The sequence below is a fragment of the Pecten maximus genome, chromosome 13 (genome assembly GCF_902652985.1).
Source record: "Pecten maximus chromosome 13, xPecMax1.1, whole genome shotgun sequence".
In the NCBI taxonomy this organism is placed as follows: Eukaryota; Metazoa; Mollusca; class Bivalvia; order Pectinida; family Pectinidae; genus Pecten; species Pecten maximus.
The window spans coordinates 37,823,810-37,850,935 of NC_047027.1; the positions used below are offsets into that span (position 1 = coordinate 37,823,810).

At 38.4% G+C, this 27,126-nt stretch overlaps 2 protein-coding genes across 2 annotated transcripts; both read left to right on the top strand.

Annotated features, from left to right (window-relative positions):
- Window positions 1–2,415: 2,415 nt before the first annotated feature.
- On the top strand, window positions 2,416–3,288 carry LOC117340750. Its single transcript, XM_033902511.1, has one exon. It carries the CDS (start codon window positions 2,416–2,418, stop codon window positions 3,286–3,288), a length of 873 nt encoding a protein of 290 aa, XP_033758402.1.
- Window positions 3,289–3,401: 113 nt separating this feature from the next.
- LOC117340751 lies at window positions 3,402–11,739 on the top strand. Its single transcript, XM_033902513.1, has 2 exons — window positions 3,402–3,866; window positions 9,730–11,739. The coding sequence occupies exons 1-2, from the start codon at window positions 3,402–3,404 to the stop codon at window positions 11,737–11,739; spliced, it is 2,475 nt and encodes an 824-aa protein (XP_033758404.1).
- Window positions 11,740–27,126: the final 15,387 nt, after the last annotated feature.

The window sequence follows — 27,126 nt, forward strand, 5'->3', positions numbered from 1 at the left end:
TGATGATATTGAAACGTATTTGCAAAGCCAATATGGTACACGCCAACAACACCACACACACCTACACACACATACAGCACACAAACACACGCCTAATACTTACAGATAGTGCTATAAATCAAAGAAAGTATATCCATGGTAATAATTGTATGATAATGGTACAACATTTAACTCACCTTATCACTGGTACACATGTCGGCGACACGGAAGGAAGGAAATATGCTAGACTTTGTCTCCTGGAATCGTCAGACGTGTAAATACATAAATGTCAAAAACCGACACCCATCGTTCTGTGACTTCTGAAATAGTAGAAGTTCTTGTTTTCCGTGTTATACACAGAAAAAATGTCAATGGCATGTCGTGAAATATATTCTTCCTGTTCTTTGACTTCCGTGTTATACACAGAAAAGAATTTAAATTTGTAAATAGATCAGAAAAGTATGATAATGGAGAATGCCATGTTTGTTTTGGCGAGAAAAAATATGAAAGAGTTATAGATAAATGTATAAAAGCATACTTATTTGGCTTCTGTGTTTTACACAGAAAAGAATTGTCAATGACATATCGTTAAAGATATTCTCCCGATAAGTTACTTCTGAAACAGAGTAATAAACAATGTACAAAAGAAATGTCAAGGATATTTTGTCAATTAGAGACTCTAACAGTAAGGGTGTTATACAGAAATATCCAGGATACAGACACTGACAACTTCTGGGACGTAGACATCTGAATGGTTTTAACAATTCATATCGGGCTTTAAAGAAGGTAAGTCCATGACAACTTGGATTGCGAAGGTCATTTCAAGGTTGTCCTTAGATCAGTTAGCAACTGCAACTAAAACCATTTTTTTTCATTAAATGTAATAATACAATCAATATTACGAAGTATTGTAAGTTACTTTACTGCCTACACCGGACCAATCCCTGGTTGACACTGGAGCTACAAGATAACGAGAATATGCGATTTGATACTAGAACTAAAACAAAATAACTAAAAAAATCAGGGCACATTTGGCAAATATTTCAAAAGATAAAAATGCATAGTACTGATCATTTGAACCTTTATATAAAACCATCCAGCGGGATACGGACGATATAGAACCTAAACAAAACCGTTGTCACGATAATGTATGTATTAGAAGAATAATGAACAAAAAATATTTTAAAGAGTTGCAGTTGATTAGGATTCGCCATAATAGGTGGTGAATTTATCGAATGTATCCTCACCTGGATATTTAGATGATTATGGTAAAACACTCCCATTTAAGTTATAATTCAGCAGTCTGTGAACATGCATTACAGTCAACACTCCCATTTAAGTTATAATTCAGCAGTCTGTGAACATGCATTACAGTCAATCCTTTAACAAACATTCACCTTTCTCGTTCCAAACTTTTGACATTTAGTCTTCAAAAACAATAGTAAGGAAGTAAAATAAACATAATTATACCTGTACTAGGATGCGGCTCGTTTTCCTCCACCTCCATATTTTTTAAACGCCAGTATGATTTACTTTAAGTTCAATTACTTCTCACTAGCGGCCGCCACTATCAGCATTTACTTATCACACTATCGGCCCAAAAATACGGATTTCGTTTATCATTATAGCTTTTTAGCAGAGATAACACTGCTACATAGATTTTAATGGATTTGTTTCCATCAAAATATTTTGATACCAAGTTATATCTAAAAATTCATTTCAAGTTTACACGGGTTTTACTTTTATTTCTGTAATGAAATTCGACAATTACATTTAGATAAATAAGAAACAGATCGTGAATTATAACAGCTGACTGTTGGTATATAGTTTGGTATAAAAAAATAATATTGATAGAAAAGCCTTTGCCTGCTGAGCCTCGAACCCCTTCCGCAAGTCAATATATACAAACTTTTGTTTTGACCTCCTGACACAACGCGAATGGTTCATATTTCTGTAACTAATGTTTAGGAACAATTCAGTAGTCTGAAGTTCTTTTTTAATAGTTATAATACATTCAAGTCGGACACCGTTAACTGTCAGTACTGCTGTCTTATTCTAAATTTAAAATCCAAACCTGTAACTTAAAATAGAACATGACGTCCCGGAAAACGACCTTCAGAAAAAAACTACAAATAGTGCATACAAATGTATTGAGAAATTAAAGATCGTGGTGTATAGTGACTTAACATGACGCAGAGACTTGTATATCACTTGTGATATACAAGTCTCTGCATGACGTATACCCATGACGGTTTCACGACTCCGACACCAGTTTCTGTTTATTTCAAATCTATTGATCCAGTTACATTGATACACTATCTATAATAAACGTCCCGCTACTAAAAATAGAACATATGCTGTCATATACCTGGAAGCCTATCTAAGTTCTGAGAAGTATCGCCGCCATATTGACAGACAGCAGCTAACCTTGTCGACATGGCGGCCCAGACACCAGTTCCTGGATGTCCCCGCCATAAAGGAATGGGGTTTGTTTATGTGTGTAAATCGTGTGAGGACGAGTTAATTTGTATGGACTGTGTTACAGACAGACACAACGGTCATAAGATGGGTAAACTGACTGATTACGTGGCGGACCAGAAACGGGAAATACAGCAGTATGTTGACAAGCTTTCCAGAACCGACATTCCTAAAATCAAGGAGGATATTCGTGAACAGGAGACGAGCGGTGGAGGATATCAGAAAGTTATCAGTGACATTAAACGTCAGGGGAAACAGATGAAAGACAACATCGATAACGCCATTGAGTTGTTAGTGAAGATGTGTATCGAGCTAGAGAAACTGAATAGAAGTGTATCTGAGAAAAACAAAACTGCACTAACACAACATCTGAGGGAGGACCTGGAGCCAAAACTGGACAGATGCCAGCAGGTACTGACATCCGGTACAACTGTTGACGTCACTACATTAGCGCGGGAAATCAGGAATACCTCAATTGACCCTCCCTCTCCTCGACGTTTGCAGACAGTGGAGTTCAAACCCGGGACCATCTCCATCGAACTTCTGGAACGCATGCTTGGTAAGGTACTCGTCGACGGAGAAGATCAGTCGTACAAACCGATTCCGACACCTGTGGTTCTGTCCGAGTTTACGACGTCGTTTCCTTATAGATGTATGTCAGTACATGTCTTACTGGATGACGAGGCATGGTTATCGTACTGGACGGATGAAAGTGTGTACCGGGTTGACTTAAAAGGCAAGTGTGAAGGAGACGATCGAAGTGTAAGGTCAAAGTCCGATTCGATTTCCGTATCTCCCGACCACGGGCAGGGTGTGGTTCTGTGTCGATAGATGACCGAAGTATCCGGGAAATCACGACGGGTGGTGACGTCGTTACACGCTTTAACGTTAACAACACACCACGTTCTCTGTGTATCACTAGTGATGACAGGGTGGTGGTGGGGATGTTGGGAGGAATACAACTGTACACTACAGACGGCCGGGCAGTGTCAGCTGGAGCGGGCGGTCCTTGTCGACAGGTGGCAGTAGGTCCTCATCACATGGCGTCTAGTTCTCTGACCGGGGATGTAGCTGCTGTTGATACTGATGATGTAAGTTATAATGACTACATCGCTGGTAAGAAACCAGACAAACAGCCTCACGTCATCGTGATGGATAAACACCTAAACCTGAAGTTTCGCTGTAAAGACATTGGTACAATCAAATCAAACGGAAGTTCCAGTCAATCATCAAAGTTTTACCCGTCTGATGTTTGTTTTGATGGAGCTGGTGATGTCCTTGTAACGGAATTGATCACCAAGTCGGTACTCCTGATTGACGGGAATACTGGACGCTGTATGAGGACTGTTTATACATCCGATGGAAGTGCACCATGGTGTATCAGTCTACTCGAGGACGGTACCCTCTGGGTCGGACACAGGGACAGAAGAACGAAATACATTCAAATATAAATAGACATAACACGTGTATCCCGTAGTTGAACAATGCATCAATACTCCCCTACACAGAGTGACTTTCTAATAGTGTAGATATTATGATAAAGTGACATTCATCATAAGTCTGTAATTAATTATCTTGTACATATGGATATGTTTGATTTGAATAATATCTTATACCTGAATTGATGATTTCTTTTAACTGTTGGTTTCACAATTGTATCAATGATAACTTACTGAATTGTTTATCAGTTTATAATATCTATTTTTTACACAATATTGAACATTGTTAATTTACAGTCATCACAAAAGAAAATGAACAACGAAATTATCACATTGTCAACTTTAGAAATAGACTTGGGAAAACCCCTAACCAGTCGATAAAGACGGCTAGTTCTAGGACTGACACAATCAATTCTGCTAATCAACTGCCTTATTCTGAGAATCAAGTCCCTAAGGAAAATGAGGGGTTTATTTTGTTGTTTTTGTTTTGCCTTTTTTTTAGTTGTAGCTGAGTATATAACTTTATTGATACTTATTTCATTGGCGAAATTAATTATCGATATAAATGGGATAATACAATACTGATTCCATCATTTTTTACCAAATATTATTATTTTCATCCATATGCTTGTATTCATATTTTCTGCACTGTACTGTTAACGCTGTTTACGAAAATAAACAATTGTCATTGTCATTATATACGAGAACAAAGAGTGATTTGTCTGCAGATGTGAAATATATATATCTATATAAATATATACATCTATATATACTCTCCTATTGAAATTAGAATAACAAAGGAATACAGGTGATAAGGCAGGAGTTGTCAAGGTGCAAGTCCCTGCCCTATGTAAACATCCGGGTCTTTTATGTACGAGTGTACTCGTACCTGTACATACATGTATGACTTCAGCCGTTTTACGGAATTATGATGAAATTATTTTCTCCTTGATATGCTACGCTAATGGTTGGTGCGAGTGGTACAAATACGGGCCTACACCTGCCTTAGTACCCGGGATTGTTACACAAGTATTTCTTTGATAATTATAGGGTTAATTTGCTGGCCGTCGTTTGAAAATTACGTTTTATTTGCAGCAATCTAATGGCTTCTGGAAGCTTTATGGAATGGATAGTATTAATGAAATTGTCTGTATGTTTGACAAATGTTTTTTTTTTTATTTTTTTTATTTGATTAAATCATGCGGTAATTCTGTCGCTGTGAAATACAAAAATGTACATCTATGTGTTTGTGTTCTGTTCATCCTATTAGATAAGTAAACGGGGACCTGTCATAACACCTAGTCCATAATATTATTTCTCAAGCATCGAACACTTTCATCTTTAAGTTGATATGAATTTTATATCATTTGAACTTCAAATGAGCTGATGGAGTCAAAGTAGTAATAAAGCAGAACAATCAAGTGCGCGAGTCCTTCTACCTCATTGGGGCAAGTGAGCCTATGACGAAATGCAGCTTCCGTCGTACGTCCGTAGTCACGTTTCTAATTAAAACGACTTCTCATTAACTATGAGGCCAAGAGCCGTTATATCAGACAAAGGGACTTGGCACGGATACGTAATCAACAGTTCGTATATATATTGTTGTATAATACATATGTGGATCGTGGGTTTGGAATTCGTGCCGATTCCCTGTGAACTCGAACTGGTAGCTTGACCCGTACTGAAGGTTGCAAAGGGAACGTTTGCTAAAACATCCAATCGACGTCGTATTTAAGCAAACATCCTAAAATCCATATAGCATACTGGGGCTACTCGTGACAGATCGCGGATAGAAATGACCTTGACTTATGCTCTATGTCGTATTTTTTTTTATCTAGATTACCTTGTTGATAAGCTGGTGTCGACACTGACTGTCGCATATATATATTGCATCGATACCCGGTGTAGGTGTTTGTGTGAGTGTAACAATCCTGGTAGTGTGGTGTTATCAGACGAACAGTTAAGTCGATTGACGTGAACATGTTTCTGTATGGATATTACCGAATAAGATACAAGATTTATTTTCCAGAATTGAACCCGCATGGAGGCATAATCAAATACATGCATTTCCCTATTTTGCCCCGCCCCTCAGTCTCCTAGGGGGTCAGTACCACCATTTGTCTATATTTTAACTTCGATTCAAACATATTTTGTTGTCATAAATTTTACAGTCGGATTAGACACAAGTTATCACAGCTTAGTAAAGCTTTCTCCTCAACCAAGGAGATTGCACAAAGTTTCCATCGGGCGCAGTCACACAGAACAACACGGAAAACCGGACATACACCTGACACGTGATTGATGGTACGAGGTCAAGGTAGTCTGAGCAAAGAGAAAGTAGAGAGATAAAGTAAAACTTGACAAGTATACATTTTTGTCAGCATGAGATTTAATAACTATAGGATAATCTTACTTAGAGTGTTGCTTCTAAGACATTCCAATCATTAAACATCAATTGATTAATCAAGTGATACGTACATTCCTCAATATTAAATTAACACAAAAAACATACAGCGTGAAATTAGGGAAGACGTTTCCTATCATATCATTTGGATATTTAATTTTGTGACCCCATTATATGGAATGAGAAGCAATCCTATACATTTCCATAGACAGTTACATTGTTGCTACAATAGAAACCTGTGTGCATGGATTTACAGGCATATAAATATACATATACGTTGGGTTTGTATGAAAATTATATGTATATATAAAGAATAAAAAGAAATTTTAAAAAATGTAATAACAATACATATATATATCTATTCCTATTCACAGTTTGACGTATCCGCCTAACGTATATTGATGTTTTGCACATGGACAAATATTTTTATGAGATACACGGTAAGGTATACACGATACATGATACGGGATACACGATACAGTTAATACGATAGAGGTACGAGATACACGGTAAGGTATACACGATACATGAAACAGGATACACGATACAGTTAATACGATAGAGGTACGAGATACACGGTAAGGTATACCCGATACATGAAACAGGATACACGATACAGTTAATACGATAGAGGTACGAGATACACGGTAAGGTATACACGATACATGAAACAGGATACACGATACAGTTAATACGATAGAGGTACGAGATACACGGTAAGGTATACACGATACATGAAACAGGATACACGATACAGTTAATACGATAGAGGTACGAGATACACGGTAAGGTATACCCGATACATGAAACAGGATACACGATACAGTTAATACGATAGAGGTACGAGATACACGGTAAGGTATACACGATACATGAAACAGGATACACGATACAGTTAACACGATAGAGGTACGAGATACACGATACACAGTACGGGTCACACGATACTTAAAGTGCCGCCATCACACACAATTAACCACAATGTCTTAAAGCATGTATGTAAATCAAATCCATGTTAATTTCAGGATATTTCGTTTCAATGGACGATACACGATATCTTATCATATAAAATACATTTCGTATCTATTAGCATCTGCATATAAGGTCAGATTGTCTTTAGGAACTGGATAACACCATGTTCTTGAGGTAAGACTTTTTCCTCTCATGCACCAGGAGACATTCTGAATCCACTGCCCATATGGTTTATATCAAGTACATGCCTATGTATCGCACACGCATGAAAAAAACCAACAAAAAAACCCTGCATATATGGATTATGATTTTGTGCAATGTCCCTGGCTATCATGCAACCATACATTTGCCAACATCGAAAACTGTATATGAATACAATATAATTATAATCAAAATTTGTTTGGTTTATATTTCGAGATATCTCCCAAACACCGCAGTCTGTGTTGATGTCAGCGTTCCTTGTGAAATGTATAATGATTTAAAGAAAAAAGTAGCATTTTCACTGCTAAATGTTCAGTCATATATGCTCGACCTTGTATAATTAATAAAATACATAAATGAATCACACAGTACAGGCAAAGAAGTTAGGATTTGAACTTCCGATACATTATTCCCTTACGCGAAGCGTGAGATATAAGAGTTATCTCCCTTCAAACACTTACTTTGATATGAACAGTGGCCGGGGAAATCGCCGCTGGGGAATCCCTTCCACCTATCTTTATTACTACGCATTCTATTTTTAATAGGAACTAACAAATCTTCAGACCTAACCATTCACCACCTCATTGGTCGATATTTTTAATCGTTTACCGCCAAAATTAATTAGAGACCATATTACCTGCCTTAAACCTGAGTAACTAATCATATTTCACCACAGTGCTTTAACCAGACTGCACATTATATATATAGTATGTAACATATAAGCAATGGATATTTCATAATCGTTGATAAAATGTCAATAATTTTAATCAATTTACAAACCATGCGTGGATTTATCATATTTTCTACTGATCAATCTGTCTTAAATATAATGGTAGTTCAAATATGATTAAACAACATTTCTGTATAAGGAAAATAACATCAGATTTGTTTTATTTAACATCACCATGGCAACAACAGGATAGACAAGAAAGGTGAAGTAATGCAAAACAGAATTTGATTGGCTGAAACTTTAACCCACTGTTATGTGATTGGTTAAAAATTGCCCTGCATGAAGTTCTTGTCATTAGTTGATATTGTTGTTGAAATTGTTACGTTATAGAATTGTGAGTTATGTGCCCCCTTTTTCTGCTGTTTTACGACATCTCTGCTGTACCGGTGGTCTACGCCTAACACTGACTGTCAAGCTTCCCTTTTATTTTTTCCTTTCTTTCTCAATTACTCACCGTTTTCTGTGTTAGGCTATTACCCATGTATATGTTTTAGTTTTAGGACGGTGCTTGGTTTGTAATCGTGGAAAACGAAGTCAATAATCTCCAACATCTCGTTGTTTTACCTTTGTTTATATTACCACCTCTGGGAATCACCTGGCAAATGCTACTCTTACATTATTTTGTGGATTCGGAATTTAATTTTCTTTTTCCTACAAAAAATCTCACTGAAGTTTTTTTTTATGTCTTTCCTCTGCATCTATATTTTGCAGTTTCTTTTTTTTATGCGAAAGCTTCTTCTAATATTTCAGTATGCACCTCAACATCCCCACCCCTCAACCCCCATTTCCTCATTTTCCTGGAAATGTCTGTCCTTTGTATTTCACTGAAATTTTCTCTTTTGCACTTTATTTGATGTTTCTTTCCCAAACAGTACACTTACTGTAAACAACCTTGTCCTTTATAAAAAGTTTACTCCGACAAATTTCTTATCAAATTCTTTCTTAGTTTATTCTACATTCCAACAAACGACATTTAATTCAGGATCTCTCAAGAAATTTAATCTTTTTTAAGTGCATTTATTTTTTGCACAATTCAATTCTGTTGAATTCGTCCAATGAGTTTCATTCTTTTCTCACAGAATTTTTTCTTTTGTTTTTTAAAATTTTTATAGGTATTTATGCCAAAATTCACAATTAATGCTGCTAACCATTTTAGGTTTTTCATAAAATTTGCTTTATCTGTATATTCAAATTTATATCATACAAGAGTTGTTACAATCCATATTGTTATGACTAGAATTAGAAAACACTAATTTATAACTATTAATGTATTATATCCTCCCGTTTTTTGCTCGCGTCTTTCTCAACAATACGTTTCTTACTTATCCACCCTTGATAGTAATTTTGTACTTAATTCTTTCATGTGAAAGTATCTTTCTTAGCATCAAATCTTTTATAACTTTCTGTAACTCACTATATTTATTGATCAGTCTAAAAAAAGTCTTTGATATCGAAAATTTGTGAAAATACCTGTATGTTAGTTACTCTAATTCCTGATTTGAGGAAATTTTTGTTTTTAATGTTAGTACTTTACACATGCAGCAACTCTAATGAGATGTTTGATTCTGTTCCGCAGTCAAAATGCGCCAGAATGGGATAGCTGGGACGCGATTGGAGGAACAGGCTCTTTGAATAGTGTGGATTGTGGAAACGGGATATTTGTGGTGCCACATTCCAACGAATTCTACAGGGAGGACACTTTGCCAGTGAGCGCGTATTTCCAGGAAAGCCGGATGTTTGATCCGGATAAGTGTTTGTTTGATCCCAACAGGAGTGGTCGGAGTGTGTCTCGCAGCTCCAATGGGAGACGCTCCCAAACTGGGAGAGGTCGATTTTCTAAACCTGACACAAGTGACAGACAGATAAGTGGCAGCATGTTTGGGAGTGTCAGTGGCGTCGGGGTCGGCGGGGAAACGGGTAGATGCTGGACATCTCCCGACAGGAATGACACTCTCAAGGATAAACAAAGCCTACAGCTCTCTGTCACTCAGCTAAAGGATAGGTCTTACCCTATGCTCCGCTCACCTGTGTCGGACAAAAATCACGATAGTGACGCTGATGATGAAACAGATGATGAGAACGGGTTTGCCCCTAAAAGGCCTCCCCTTCCTCGCGGGTACCGAGTGCCCTACAAGCCGGAGGTGTACATGGGGCCACACCGACACTGGGGCAGCGGTGACCCCTACAGTTATCCTGGTGACACAGACGATGTGTTCAGCCCCCCAGCGGGCAATAGATCCGCTATGGATCAACCAACATTCCCAAGGCAAAGTTCCATGAAACCTTCGTCATATCAAACATATTTGACTGGTGATCCAGTCAACGAAAGCTTTGGTCATTATTTTGGTGTGGAAGATTTGAGTTCAGTTCATCCCTCATTTGTAGATAAGTCATTAGATAGGTCACATGACACACTGCCTAGGCTACATCCTCTGTCCAGGCCAGACTTGGCTGGGCCGCAATCATTCGAGTTTCCGAGTTGGAGGTCAACAGACAGCACATTACGCGACGACGGATCACGTTCCACATCTAGAGTTCATTTTGACAATTCTGATTTCACAGTGATTGAAAGAACGCTAGATGGGAGTTCTGGGCGAGGCCGTCAGGTGGCTAGGGTCCCTCCCAACCAGAAAGATAATTTGGGAAGAGCGGGTTACACACGGGAGCATCTTCAGGGGGCAGTAGACCGCGTGCGTCGTGGACCGCGCGCTCTACGGACACGTTCGGCCAGTAGGAGTTCTGGTCAGGAACTTGATCATAGTTTCGATGACAGACTACCACCGGTGGTTCCGGGGAGAATGACCTATTTGTCTGACAGTGTGCTTCCTCTTAGAACGGGAACATCTCAATATTCCGACCAGGATGCTCCCGTACCTCCACGCAGAGGCCGACTGTCTCATTCTGATACCGAATTTCCGTCCAGGACCGATATAGACCGCCATGGTTGGCCGTATGGGTATAACATAGACTTCTTTAAGTCGGATAAGGGAACTGGTAATAGGTATAGTATTAGCAGCCCAGGGCGAGGAAGTTCCAGCAGCCGTATGCGGCCTTCATCAGATTCACGGGGCTACACCGGAGACGACACCACACCGGACTCCGGTAGTAGTGGTATTGGCAGTAAAAACACGGGGTCGTCCGGCCCATGGCGGCAGCAAAGGAATAATAGTGCGTCTGTGACGTCACTTCTGGGTCCACATGACACGAGTCAAGATTCGACTCATTTACCTCCGGACTACAGCCTTCGTCGGGAGGCCTCAGGAGATGAGAATTATGAGTTTGATGTGATGGATACACTCAATAAGTACTCTCATATACACCCCGTTGGTGACGAACTGTTGAGTGCACTTGAGAATGGTCTCAGCACATCCAATTTTTACGATGATCTCTACCCGAAGCCTACGCGCCAAAGTCGCTACGACAACTCTGAAGAACGATTCCAAAAACTTCGTCAGGAATTCCATCAGTATCAAAGACAGATCCACAATCAAAGTGTGGTGGACTACTATCCTGCTATGGACAGTGAGATGTTGTGATGTTAAGACGGGTATGTGTGTGCAGTTGTGTATGAAGTTAGATATGGACATTATAATTGTTGTGCTAGGTATAGTATTGGACATGTGTGCTTGTGAGACTGACAATATTTTGAGTATGTATGGATCAATGTTACATATTAATTGTGCTTTCTGAGTTGATAGTGTGGTATTGTTCTGAATTTAGACACGTTTTTGTGTCTTCACTATAAACGTTTCCATGTTTTTGATTCACAATTTATCCGAAGTCAGTGTTTGATATCGCTCTGACAACTGATACAAATCATTGACCATCATACAGATTGGTAAACATGTAATACATTTGTATCTCATGCATTCATGAAATACTGAATGTGAACATTGTTAACACTTCCGTACCTCTAAAATAACCATGTGACAGCTGGTGTACATCTACGTGATTGTACCTGGTGTACCTCTACACGTGATTGTACCTGGTGTACCTCTACACGTGATTGTACCTAGTGTACCTCTACACGTGATTGTACCTGGTGTACCTCTACACGTGATTGTACCTGGTGTACCTCTACACGTGATTGTACCTGGTGTACCTCTACACGTGATTGTACCTAGTGTACCTCTACACGTGATTGTACCTAGTGTACCTCTACACGTGATTGTACCTGGTGTACCTCTACACGTGATTGTACCTAGTGTACCTCTACACGTGATTGTACCTGGTGTACCTCTAAACGTGATTGTACCTGGTGTACCTCTACACGTGATTGTACCTGGTGTATCTCTACACGTGATTGTACCTGGTGTACCTCTACACGTGATTGTACCTGGTGTACCTCTACACGTGATTGTACCTGGTGTATCTCTACACGTGATTGTACCTGGTGTACCTCTACACGTGATTGTACCTGGTGTACCTATACACGTGATTGTACCTGGTGTACCTCTACACGTGATTGTATCTGGTGTACCTATACACGTGATTGTACCTGGTGTACCTCTACACGTGATTGTATCTGGTGTACCTCTACACGTGATTGTACCTGGTATACCTCTACACGTGATTGTACCTGGTGTATCTCTACACGTGATTGTATCTGGTGTACCTCTACACGTGATTGTACCTGGTGTACCTCTACACGTGATTGTACCTAGTGTACCTCTACACGTGATTGTACCTAGTGTACCTCTACACGTGATTGTACCTGGTGTACCTCTACACGTGATTGTACCTAGTGTACCTCTACACGTGATTGTACCTGGTGTACCTCTAAACGTGATTGTACCTGGTGTACCTCTACACGTGATTGTACCTGGTGTACCTCTACACGTGATTGTATCTGGTGTACCTCTACACGTGATTGTACCTGGTATACCTCTACACGTGATTGTACCTAGTGTATATGTACACGTGAATGTACCTGGTGTACATGTACACGTGAATGTACCTGGTGTACCTCTACACGTGATTGTACCTGGTATACCTCTACACGTGATTGTACCTGGTGTACCTCTACACGTGATTGTACCTGGTGTACCTATACACGTGATTGTACCTGGTGTACCTCTATACGTGATTGTACCTGGTGTACCTCTATACGTGATTGTACCTGGTGTACCTCTACACGTGATTGTACCTGGTGTACCTCTACACGTGATTGTATCTGGTGTACCTCTAAACGTGATTGTACCTGGTGTACCTCTACACGTGATTGTACCTGGTGTACCTCTACACGTGACTGTACCTAGTTTACCTCTACACGTGAGGTATTGGGCGTACCTCTCTAATGAGAGGAGGTGTTAACATTCCTGAACATAACCTCTATATACATATATTGTATATATATCGGTTTCTAAATACATCACAGTACTACTTCTGGTACTATGACCGCTTCTTTATATCATTAATTGAATTATCATGATCATTTTCTCTGTATCATAGGATGTGCAGTGATCATTAAGATCACCAAGAATGGTTTTCTGTGTCACGGCCTGAGGTCGATCACCAAATGTTTCCCTAATTTTTTGTAGTATTGGGCACAGATTTAGGGAAGGACATTGATATAGGGAATCTTCTATGGGTTTCTAAGTCAGCGTTTTATTTTATATGAATTGATTTGACCTGTGTTTCACTATCACTATGTTGCGATATATAACAGCTAGTTCTCAGTCGATAGTATACTTTCCTTAGTACAAAATTGGTATTTAATAATACTAGTAAGATCTATATAATGTATCGGTACATTGCATTTTGCAAAATAAATTTTTTTAAACTGTCAAATTTAGATTTGGTAAAATTTGTCCTGCCCAGAATCAGTGCCTGATAACAACCCCAATATTGTTAACTTGTATCACACAAAAATATGATACATATCAGTTCATGTTTTATTTCATGTTAAATGTGATTGGTGCGAGAGAATATGGAGATCATGCCATTGTGCTGCTGGCTGACATGTGTTCGTGCTGCTGGTGCATGTAGCCAATGGAAATTGCTGTTTTATTGCTATGTATAAAACTGGTTGTGTTAAAATTGTATTCGTCAGACGAGAGCCTCATCGATGAATATCGCAGAGCTACGATTCCCGAATAACAACAGCTCGTGTTATACTTAGTGTTGGTTTATCATATCTTTCCTATATATTCCTGAAAGCGTTCTACTGTGTCCTCTACAGAACTTTACTGTTATGTTTGAATCCTATATATAGTCTCTAGATACTAAATATAGGATATTTAAGTGTGGATATCATGTACCCACGCCGCCTATTACTTACACAATATTAGGGTATTATATGAATAAATAATATTACATTATGCTTAAGTGTGATGACGTCAGGGCTTTGTGTGTAGCTGTGTGTACATGTAATTCACCAAAGTTACTAATTTGAAGGTATGCGAGATTTATACGTGGTATTTGATAAAAAAAATACATGTAACAAACTATGACTGCAGTCCTGGTAAAATGCACGCGTGTCACACACCGACAACTGTCTTGGTTAGATGCACGTGGGTCGCACACCGACAATAGTTGTGGTTCGACGCATATGTGTCGCATACCAACAGTCGCGGAAGGATGCACGTGTGCCACACCGACAAATGTCTTGATTATACACAAGTGTGTCAAACTCTGACAACAGTCGTGGTTATAAACACGTGTGTCACACCGACAACAGGTTGTGGTTAGATGCACGTGTGGTGTAAGTGTGTAGGTCACCATGGTGACAATTGTTGCGTTTATGTGTCAACATGGCAGCTACTGTATTCAGTTTTGTTTGATTTTACTTTATTTACTTCCGTTGTCCATAGTTATACTTATCACCATCGGCTTTTCCTCCATTGTCATCTTTTACACATCCAGATGTGATATTAGTTACCCCTCACTCTATTCACAGTGTATCATTGACGGTTCCACATCAGAGTTGTCATGCTACAGTTATGTTTTAAGAAATGCAATTGATCAATCTTCGTTTATATTTTTAAAAATTCTTGCTGCAACAGCTGTTTACTTTTACATACAGAAATGGCAATCCTGATTTAACCGTGTATTTTAAGATTTAATTTATATTTTATTGTAGACTTTTTACTTATATGTCTCATTTAATATTTAAAGAAGTTTATTTTCATCCTTGCATCTTACTGAAATCAAAGCACGATTCCGAGCGAGACGTGTTGTGATTCATAGGAAACTAGTGGTACATTATAAGTTGTGTGTGTTGCCAGTGTTGTAAACAAGTTGGATATTCTGTTTCTCACCAACAGTGTGACATTCAGTTATCACTGTGATAAGAGTATTTATGAGTTGAAAATGTGTATGTCGTCACCATTGTACACATGTGCCATCAACATGCTCACTATGTGCTATTGTCCTGGTTATGTTAATTTTAACTCCATATTAACATTTGCTGACGAGTAAATTATTGATAACTCAGCACACCGGAAGTGGTTATCTCGACTGTATAGTGCCATCGGTACGTCACAAATCGTGACATAGTCTGTCGTGACAGTCTGATCGTGACGAGGCACGATTCTGTGGTACTGAGCGCTGCATCGTCAGTTCATTGAGGTCACGTGCTGTTTGATTACAAAGTGTGAGTGATGTGTTCCGAATGTCTGTTTACACCGGTAATGCTTCATACTCGGTGTCCTCTAAAATCTACCTTTTATAATGAATTACATGTTTTATAAAAAAAAACTTTCGTTCTTTGTTTTATTTTACACTGAAACAGAAATGCTTCTTAACGTGATTCTAACGTTACTAGTAATGACAATTTGAATAATTACATGAGCGAGCTTGAATCAAACATTTTCCCACCATAAATATTTCCGAACTGGATACATACAGGAAGGAATGTCCAGACGACTTTGCAAAACAATGAACAGAAACGTTATTGATTACATTGAAACATGGCACATTTCCACATCATCACTCTATATTTTGTCCTGAAAATAATTTCAACGTGTTCTTATAGACCAGATGGTTTGATATGGCTAGGGTTAATTTGACACTGATTCAACTGTATACTTGTTTTTGAAAGGTGCTAATATATTGTGTCCTGCAATGGAGATTCCCATTTCACACTCTATTATACACACATGTATATTTAAATCCTAGACTACAATATATATTAAGACCACACAATTGATGTGTTTAATAAACCTCATCTGCTATATGACGACTTTTGTTTATGCCCATTTATTTCCATGACTCCCTTTCTCTAGAACATATCCTCACTTTTGACCCCTAACAACGCTGACGAGACCTAGGACAAAGTGGAGGATTATATACACACATGATTCGCCATATACTGCATCTGTTGTTAAAATCACGTTTAATGTAAAGGTGAATCTTACTTTATGTCAAATGTTAAAATCACGTTTATTGTAAAGGTGAATCTTACTTTATGTCAAATGTTAAAATCACATTTAATATTAAGATGATTCTTACTTAATCTGCTTGTACAATCCCCTTGACGCCAGCTACACCACTGGGTAAATTGTTTCAAACAATGGAGTGGTTTTGAATTCGTTAAATTCTGGAGCTACAAGATAACGAGAATTTAAATTTCAAACCTGTAACTTAAAATAGAATTTGCCGTCCCGGAAAACGACCTTCAGAAAAAAATACAAATAGTACGTGCATACAAAGGTGTTGACAAATAAAAGATGGGGGTATATAGTGACTTAAAACGACTAATACCCAAGACGACATTACGACACCGACACCAGTTTCTGTTTATTTATACACCATTTATATAATACACGCCTGTAACTAAAAATAGAACATATGCTGTCCTTTACCCGGAAGACTATCTCAAATTCCGAGAAGTATTGCCGCCATATTGACAGACAGCAGCTAACCTTGTAGACATGGCGGTCCAGACACCAGTTACTGGGTGTCCCCACCATAAAGGGATGGGGTTTGTTTATGTGTGTTTATCGTGTGAGGACGAGTTAATTTGTATGGACTGTGTTACAGACAGTCACTTCGGTCACAAGATGGGTAAACTGACTGATTACGTGGCGGACCAGAAACGGGAAATACAGCAGTATGTCGACAAGCTTTCCAAAACCGACATTCCTAAAATCAAGGAGGATATTCGTGAACAGGAGACGAGCGGTGGAGGATATCAGAAAGTTATCAGTGACATTAAACGTCAGGGGAAACAGATGAAAGACAACATCGATAACGCCATTGAGTTGTTATTGGTGATGTGTACCGAGCTAGAGAAACTGAATAGAAGTGTTTCTGAGAAAAATAAAACTGCACTAGCCAAACATCTGAGGGAGGACCTGGAGCCCAAACTGGACAGATGCCAGCAGGTACTGACATCCGGTACAACTGTTGACGTCACTACATTAGCGCGGGAAATCAGGAATACCTCAATTGACCCTCCCTCTCCTCGACGTTTGCTGACATTGGAGTTCAAACCCGGGACCATCTCCACCGAACTTCTGGGACGCATGCTTGGTAAGGTACTCATCGACGGAGAAGATCAGTCGTACAAACCGATTCCGACACCTGTGGTTCTGTCCGAGTTTAAGACGTCGTTTCCTTATAGTGTATGTCGTACATGTCTTACTGGTGACGAGGCATGGTTATCTTACTGGAAGGATGAAAGCGTGTACCGAATGGACTTAAAAGGCAATGTGAAGGAGACGATCGAGTGTAAGGTGAAAGTCAGTTCGATCTCCGTATCCCCGACGACGGGCAGGGTGTGGTTCTGTGTGCAGGATGATCGAAGTATCCGGGAAATTACGACGGGTGGTGACGTCGTTACACGCTTTAACGTTAACAACACACCGATTTCTCTGTGTAACACTAGTGATGACATGGTGGTGGTGGGGATGAAGGGAGGAATACAACTGTACACTACAGACGGCCGGGCAGTGTCAGCTGGAGCGGGCGGTCCTTGTCGACAGGTAGCAGAAGTTCCTCATAGTATGGTGTCTAGTTCTCTGACCGGGGATGTAGCTGCTGTTGATACTGATGATGTAAGTTATGATGACTACATCGCTGGTAAGACACCAGACAAACAGCCTCACGTCATCGTGATGGATAAACACCTAAACCTGAAGTTTCTCTGTAAAGACATTGGTACAACCACATCAAATGGAAGCTCCAATCAATCATCAAAGTTTTACCCTGGCGATGTTTGTTTTGATGGAGCTGGTGATATCCTCGTAACGGAACGCATTACCAAGTCAGTACTACTGATTGACGGGAATACTGGACGCTGTATGAGGACTGTTTATACATCCGATGGAAGTGTACCAATGTGTATCAGTCTACTCGAGGACGGTACCCTCTGGGTCGGACACAGGGGCAGAAGAACGAAAATACTCAAATATAAATAGACATAACACGTGTATCCCCGTATTGAACAATGCATCAATACTCCCCTACACAGAGTGACTTTCTAATAGTGTAGATATTATGATAAAGTGACATTCATCATAAGTCTGTAATTAATTATCTTGTACATATGGATATGTTTGATTTGAATAATATCTTATACCTGAATTGATGATTTCTTTTAACTGTTGGTTTCACAATTGTATCAATGATAACTTACTGAATTGTTTATCAGTTTATAATATCTATTTTTTACACAATATTGAACATTGTTAATTTACAGTCATCACAAAAGAAAATGAACAACGAAATTATCACATTGTCAACTTTAGAAATAGACTTGGGAAAAACCCTAACCAGTCGATAAAGACGGCTAGTTCTAGGACTGACACAATCAATCCTGCTCATCAACTGCCTTATTCTGAGAATCAAGTCCCTAAGGAAAATGAGGGGGTTTTTTTTGTTGTTTTTGTTTTGCCTTTTTTTTAGTTGTAGCTGAGTATATAACTTTATTGATACTTATTTCATTGGCGAAATTAATTATCGATATAAATGGGATAATACAATACTGATTCCATCATTTTTTACCAAATATTATTATTTTCATCCATATGCTTGTATTCATATTTTCTGCACTGTACTGTTAACGCTGTTTACGAAAATAAACAATTGTCATTGTCATTATATACGAGAATAACGAGTAATTTGTCTGCAGATGTGAAATATATATATTATATAAATACATACATCTATATATACTCTCCTACGGGGAAATTAGATTAACGTAGGAATACAGGTGAAAAGGCAGGAATTGTCAAGGTGCGAGTCCCCGTCCTATGTAAACATCCGGACTTTTAAGTACCCGTATGCTCGTACCTGTACAAATGTAACGGGGGAGGAGAAAATGTAGCGGCTAGACCGGAGTTCGAACCCGGCACCTCCGAACACTAGTCGGATAATCTACAAATTGAGCTACCTGATCACCGATGATCGACCCAGTCCAATCCCGCTACACACCTCCCTTCTTTTTTCCAAGTCCAAATTAACCAATTCTATAACATTATTTCTCAGGTAGCGAACAACTTTAATTTGATATGAATTTTACATCAACTGAACTTCAAATGAGCTATTGAGATGATTGAGGCATTATTAATTTAGTAGAATAATTAGTTCAGCAAGTCATTCTACCTCATTGGGGCAAGTGAGCTCATGACGAAATGCTGCGCCCGTCGTACGTCCGTAGTCATACCTGCCGGAGAGCAGTGTAGGCAGGGTGTGAATATTCGTTCTAGTTTTCACTTTAAACGACTTCTAATAAGAATAAATGACAACTTGGCTTGTCATAATGTTTGTGTACAGAGCCTTAGCATCAGAATTATAAACATTATCAATAACACTAAATATTACTACAATACTTCACATAAACCTTAACAGTGAATCAAAGTGGATTACTAGACCCGAAGGAATTCTGGGTACTGAGAATTAGCTGGCCACAGGGGCATGTCAAAATATTTCCTAATTATTCTGACGTTTTATCAACTATAAATCAGTAATAAGTCATATTGAAATTCGATAAAAAGTCAAAATTATTTAATATTGAGATTGACAATAAAAAGGGACAAATATGTTAAGATAAAATTTTCAAACGCCTTTAATTTTCTCAAATGTTTTTGCCAAAAATGGGGTAAAGAACCGCGGATAAAAATTTCAAAATAAATTTCCATTTGTACCATTGCTGCTTGTAATTTTGAAACTGAGTGGATGTATGGTGTAAAATGGTTTCGGTGATATTTTTGATCAATTTTTGAAAATTTGCTAACATTGTGTACGGTTATAATTAGATGTCTAAACAATTTAATTCGGTAAATAATTAAGTAGATGTAGAACCAGTACATCCGGGCGGTTTATTAAAATTAGCCGTCTTTCTAAACACCGCTGCTCTCGTACATCCGGAACTCCTCTGGTTTTTTTTCTTCAAAATAGTAGGAATAGCCAACCCGAGGATGATCCGAATGTATCCTCGTACCGACCATAATCCTCGTCAAACAACAGGATAAAACCATATTTACCTTTCATTCTCAAATGTAAAAAGTCTGGTTAGCTTGCATATTAACATTAAACATATATGGTTAATTTATACACATTATACACTAAAGGTTATACATGATATGCTTAGACAATTAAAACCCCACTAGATGGACTTTAATTTGAAAATATTTTAAAGCATTATCATTGTTATCCAGGACGCCTTGTGTGAATATTTTGGGTATTTTTCGACAAGTTGTAGGGTGAAATAATCCAGCAAATATTTGGTGAAATCTATCCATAATTCGAAAACTGACATTTCATTCTGTGATCATCTTCCAGATGAAATGACAAATTGGTCACACCGGACTCCGGTAGTAGTGGTATTGGCAGTAAAAACACGGGGTCGTCCGGCCCATGGCGGCAGCAAAGGAATAATAGTGCGTCTGTGACGTCACTTCTGGGTCCACATGACACGAGTCAAGATTCGACTCATTTACCTCCGGACTACAGCCTTCGTCGGGAGGCCTCAGGAGATGAGAATTATGAGTTTGATGTGATGGATACACTCAATAAGTACTCTCATATACACCCCGTTGGTGACGAACTGTTGAGTGCACTCGAGAATGGTCTCAGCACATCCAATTTGTACGATGATCTCTACCCGAAGCCTACGCGCCAAAGTCGCTACGACAACTCTGAAGAACGATTCCAAAAACTTCGTCAGGAATTCCATCAGTATCAAAGACAGATCCACAATCAAAGTGTGGTGGACTACTATCCTGCTATGGACAGTGAGATGTTGTGATGTTAAGACGGGTATGTGTGTGCAGTTGTGTATGAAGTTAGATATGGACATTATAATTGTTGTGCTAGGTATAGTATTGGACATGTGTGCTTGTGAGACTGACAATATTTTGAGTATGTATGGATCGATGTTACATATTAATTGTGCTTTCTGAGTTGATAGTGTGGTATTGTTCTGAATTTAGACACGTTTTTGTGTCTTCACTATAAACGTTTCCATGTTTTTGATTCACAATTTATCCGAAGTCCGTGTTTGATATCGCTCTGACAACTGGTACAAATCATCAACCATCATACAGATTGGTAAACATGTAATACATTTGTATCTCATGCATTCATGAAAGATTGAATGTGAACATTGTTAACACTTCCGTACCTCTAAAATAACCATGTGACAGCTGGTGTACATCTATGTGATTGTACCTGGTGTATCTCTACACGTGATTGTACCTGGTGTACCTCTACACGTGATTGTACCTGGTGTACCTCTACACGTGATTGTACCTGGTGTACCTCTAAACGTGGTTGTACCTGATGTACCTCTACACATGATTGTACCTTGTGTACCTCTACACGTGATTGTACCTAGTGTACCTCTACACGTGATTGTACCTGGTGTACCTCTACACGTGATTGTACCTGGTGTACCTCTACACGTAATTGTACCTGGTGTACCTCTACACGTGATTGTACCTGGTGTATCTCTACACGTGATTGTACCTGGTGTATCTCTACACGTGATTGTACCTGGTGTATCTCTACACGTGATTGTACCTGGTGTACCTCTACACGTGATTGTACCTGGTGTATCTCTACACGTGATTGTACCTAGTGTACCTCTACACGTGATTGTACCTAGTGTACCTCTACACGTGATTGTACCTAGTGTACCTCTACATGTCATTGTACCTGGTGTACCTCTACACGTGATTGTACCTGGTGTATCTTTACATGTCATTGTACCTGGTGTACCTCTACACGTGATTGTACCTAGTGACCATGTACAAGCGATTGTACCTAGTGTACCTCTACATGTGATTGTACCTGGTGTACCTCTACACGTGATTGTACCTGGTGTACCTCTACACGTGATTGTACCTAGTGTACCTATACACGTGATTGTACCTAGTGTACCTCTACACGTGATTGTACCTGGTGTATCTATACGGGTGATTGTACCTAGTGTACCTCTACACGTGATTGTACCTAGTGTACCTCTACACGTGATTTTACCTGGTGTACCTCTACACGTGATTGTACCTAGTGTACCTCTACACGTGAGGTATTGGGCGTACCTCTCTAATGAGAGGAGGTGTTAACATTCCTGAACATAACCTCTATATACATATATTGTATATATATCGGTTTCTAAGTACATCACAGTACTACTTCTGGTACTATGACCGCGTCTTTATATCATTAATTGAATTATCATGATCATTTTCTCTGTATCATAGGATGTGCAGTGATCATTAAGATCACCAAGAATGGTTTTCTGTGTCACGGCCTGAGGTCGATCACCAAATGTTTCCCTAATTTTTTGTAGTATCGGGCACAGATTTAGGGAAGGACATTGATATAGGGAATCTTCTAAGGGTTTCTAAGTCAGCGTTTTATTTGATATGAATTGATTTGACCTGTGTTTCACTATCAGTATGTTGCGATCTACTACTGCTAGTTCTCAGTCGATAGTATACTTTCCTTAAATACAAAATTGGTATTTAATAATACTAGTAAGATATACATAATGTATCGGTACATTGCATTTTGCAAAATAATTTTTTTTAAACTGTCAAATTTAGATTTGGTAAAATTTGTCCTGCCCAGAATCAGTGCCTGATAACAACCCCAATATTGTTAACTTGTATCACACAAAATATGATACATATCAGTTCATGTCTTATTTCATGTTAAATGTGATTGGTGCGAGAGAATATAGAGATCATGCCATTGTGCTGCTGGCTGACATGTGTTCGTGCTGCTGGTACATGTAGCCAATGGAAATTGCTGTTTTATTGCTATGTATAAAACTGGTTGTGTTAAACTTGTATTCGTCAGACGAGAGCCTCATCAATGAATATCGCAGAGCTACGATTCCCGAATAACAACAGCTCGTGTTGTACTTAGTGTTGGTTTATCATATCTTTCCTATATATTCCTGAAAGCGTTCTACTGTGTCCTGTAAAGAACTTTACTGTTATGTTTGAATCCTATATATAGTCTCTAGATACTAAATATAGGATATTTAAGTGTGGATAACATGTACCCACGCCGCCTATTACTTACACAATATTAGGGTATTATATGAATAAATAATATTACATTATGCTTAAGTGTGATGACGTCAGGGCTTTGTGTGTAGCTGTGTGTACATGTACCAAAGTTACTAATTTGAAGGTATGCGAGATTCATACGTGGTATTTGATAAAAAAAAAATACATGTAACAAACTATGACTGCAGTCCTGGTAAAATGCACGCGTGTCACACACCGACAACTGTCTTGGTTAGATGCACGTGGGTCGCACACCGACAATAGTTGTGGTTCGACGCACATGTGTCGCATACCAACAGTCGCGGAAGGATGCACCTGTGCCGCACCGACAAGTGTCTTGATTATACACAAGTGTGTCAAACTCTGACAACAGTCGTGGTTATAAACACGTGTGTCACACCGACAACAGGTTGTGGTTAGATGCACATGTGGTGTAAGTGTGTAGGTCACCATGGTGACAATTTTTTCGTTTATGTGTCAACATGGCAGCTACTGTATTCAGTTTCGTTTGATTTTACTTTATTTACTTCCGTTGTCCATAGTTATACTTATCACCATCGGCTTTTCCTCCATTGTCATCTTTTACACATCCAGATGTGATATTAGTTACCCCTCACTCTATTCACAGTGTATCATTGACAGTTCCACATCCGAGTTGTCATGCTACCGTTATGTTTTAAGAAATGCAATTGATCAATCTTCGTTTATATTTTTAAAAATTCTTGCTTCAACAGCTGTTTACTTTTACATACAGAAATGGCAATCCTGATTTAACCGTGTATTTTAAGATTTAATTTATATTTTATTGTAGACTTTTTACTTATATGTCTCATTTAATATTTAAAGAAATTTATTTTCATCCTTGCATCTTACTGAAATCAAAGCACGATTCCGAGCGAGACGTGTTGTGATTCATAGGAAACTAGTGGTACATTATAAGTTGTGTGTGTTGCCAGTGTTGTAAACAAGTTGGATATTCTGTTTCTCACCAACAGTGTGACATTCACTTATCACTGTGATAAGAGTATTTATGAGTTGAAAATGTGTAAGTCGTCACCATTGTACACATGTGCCATCAACATGCTCACTATGTGCTATTGTCCTGGTTATGTTAATTTTAACTCCACATTAACATTTGCTGACGAGTAAATTATTGATAACTCAGCACACCGGAAGTGGTTATCTCGACTGTATAGTGTCATCGGTACGTCACAAATCGTGACATAGTCTGTCGTGACAGTCTGATCGTGACGAGGCACGATTCTGTGGTACTGAGCGCTGCATCGTCAGTTCATTGAGGTCACGTGCTGTTTGATTACAAAGTGTGAGTGATGTGTTCCGAATGTCTGTTTACACCGGTAATGCTTCATACTCGGTGTCCTCTAAAATCTACCTTTTATAATGAATTACATGTTTTATAAAAAAAAAACTTTCGTTCTTTGTTTTATTTTACACTGAAACAGAAATGCTTCTTAACGTGATTCTAACGTTACTAGTAATGACAATTTGAATAATTACATGAGCGAGCTTGAATCAAACATTTTCCCACCATAAATATTTCCGAACTGGATACATACAGGAAGGAATGTCCTGACGAGCATGAAAAAACAATGAACAGAAACGTTCCTGATTACATTAAAACATCGCACATCTCCACATCATCACTCTATATTTTGTTCTGAAAACGAAACACATTATAGTTTCAACGTTTTCTTCTGGACCAGATGGTTTGATATGGCTAGGTTTAATTTGACACTGCTTCAACTGTATACCTGTTTTTGAAAGGTGCTAATATATTGTGTCCTGCAATGGAGATTCCCATTTCACTCTCTATTATACACACATGTACATTTAAATCTAAGACTACAATATATCAAGATTACACAATTGATGTGTTTAATAAACCTCATCTGCTATATGAGGACTTTTGTTTATGCCCATTTATTTTCACGACTCCCTTTCGCTAGAACATATCCTCACTTTTGGCCCCTAACAACGCTGACGAGACATAGAATGACAAAATGGCTCTAGAATGATTATATACACACATGATTCGCAATATAAAGGTGATTCTTACTTAATCTGCTTGTACAATCCTACTGACGCAAGCTACACCACTGGGTAAATTGTTTCCAACCATGGAGTGGTTTTGAATTCTGAAAGCAATACTGTTTCAAGAATTTTTTTTTTAAACTGAGACTACCACAGATGAGGTTAACTTACCGGGGATTTTTTATCAGATAAAACAGGATATGGGTGATGATATTGAAACGTATTTCGATATTAGCAACGCCAATATGGTACATGCCAACAACACCACACACACATACACATACATACAGCACACAAACACACACCTAATACTTACAGATAGGGTATACATCAAAGAAATTATATCCATGGTAATAACGGTATGATAATGGTACAACATTTACCTTATCACTGGTACATGTCGGTATCATGGAAGAAAGGAAATCTGCTAGACTTAGTCTCCTGGAATCGTCAAACGTGTAAATACTTAAATGTCAGAAATCGACACCCATCGTTCTGTGACTTCTGAAATAGTAGAAGTTCTTGTTTTCCGTGTTATACACAGAAAAAATGTCGATGGCATGTCGTGAAATATATTCTTCCTGTTCTTTGACTTCCGTGTTATACACAGAAAAGGATTTAAATTAATACATAGATCAGAAAAAGTATGATAATGGAACATGCGATGTTTGTTTTGGCCAGAAAAAATACGAAAGAGTTATAGATAAATGTATAAAAGCATACTTAGTTGGCTTCTGTGTTTTACACAGAAATGAAATGTCAATGACAATTCGTGAAAGATATCCTCCCGATATGTTACTTCTGAAACAGACAGAGTAATAAACAATATACAAAAGAAATGTCAATAATATTTTGTCAATTAGAGACTCTAACAGTAAGAGTGTTATACAGAAATATCCAGGATACTTCGTCGGATACAGATACTGACAACTTCTGGGACGTAGACATCTGAATGGTTTTAACAATTCATATCGGGTATCGGGCTTTAAACAAGGTAAGTCAATGACAACCTGGATTTCGAAGGTCATTTCAAGGTTGTCCTTAGATCAGTTGGCAACTGCAACTAAAACCATATTTTCATTAAATGTAATAATACGGTGAATTTCAAGAAGTATTGTAAGTAACTACATCTGCCTATACTGGACCAATGCCCGGTTGACACTGGACATAAGATAACGGGAATATGCGATTTGATACTATAAAACTAAAAAAAATAAACTTAAAAAATCAGGGCACGTTTGGCAAATATAAAAAAATCCAAGTTGTCTGTACTTCATTTTTAATAGGAAATCCATTCAAGGCGGGCAACGTTAACTGTCAGGTCCACTGTCTTATTCTAAATATAAAATCCAAACCTGTACTTTAAAATAGAACATGACGTCCCGAAAAACGACCTTCTGAAAAAAT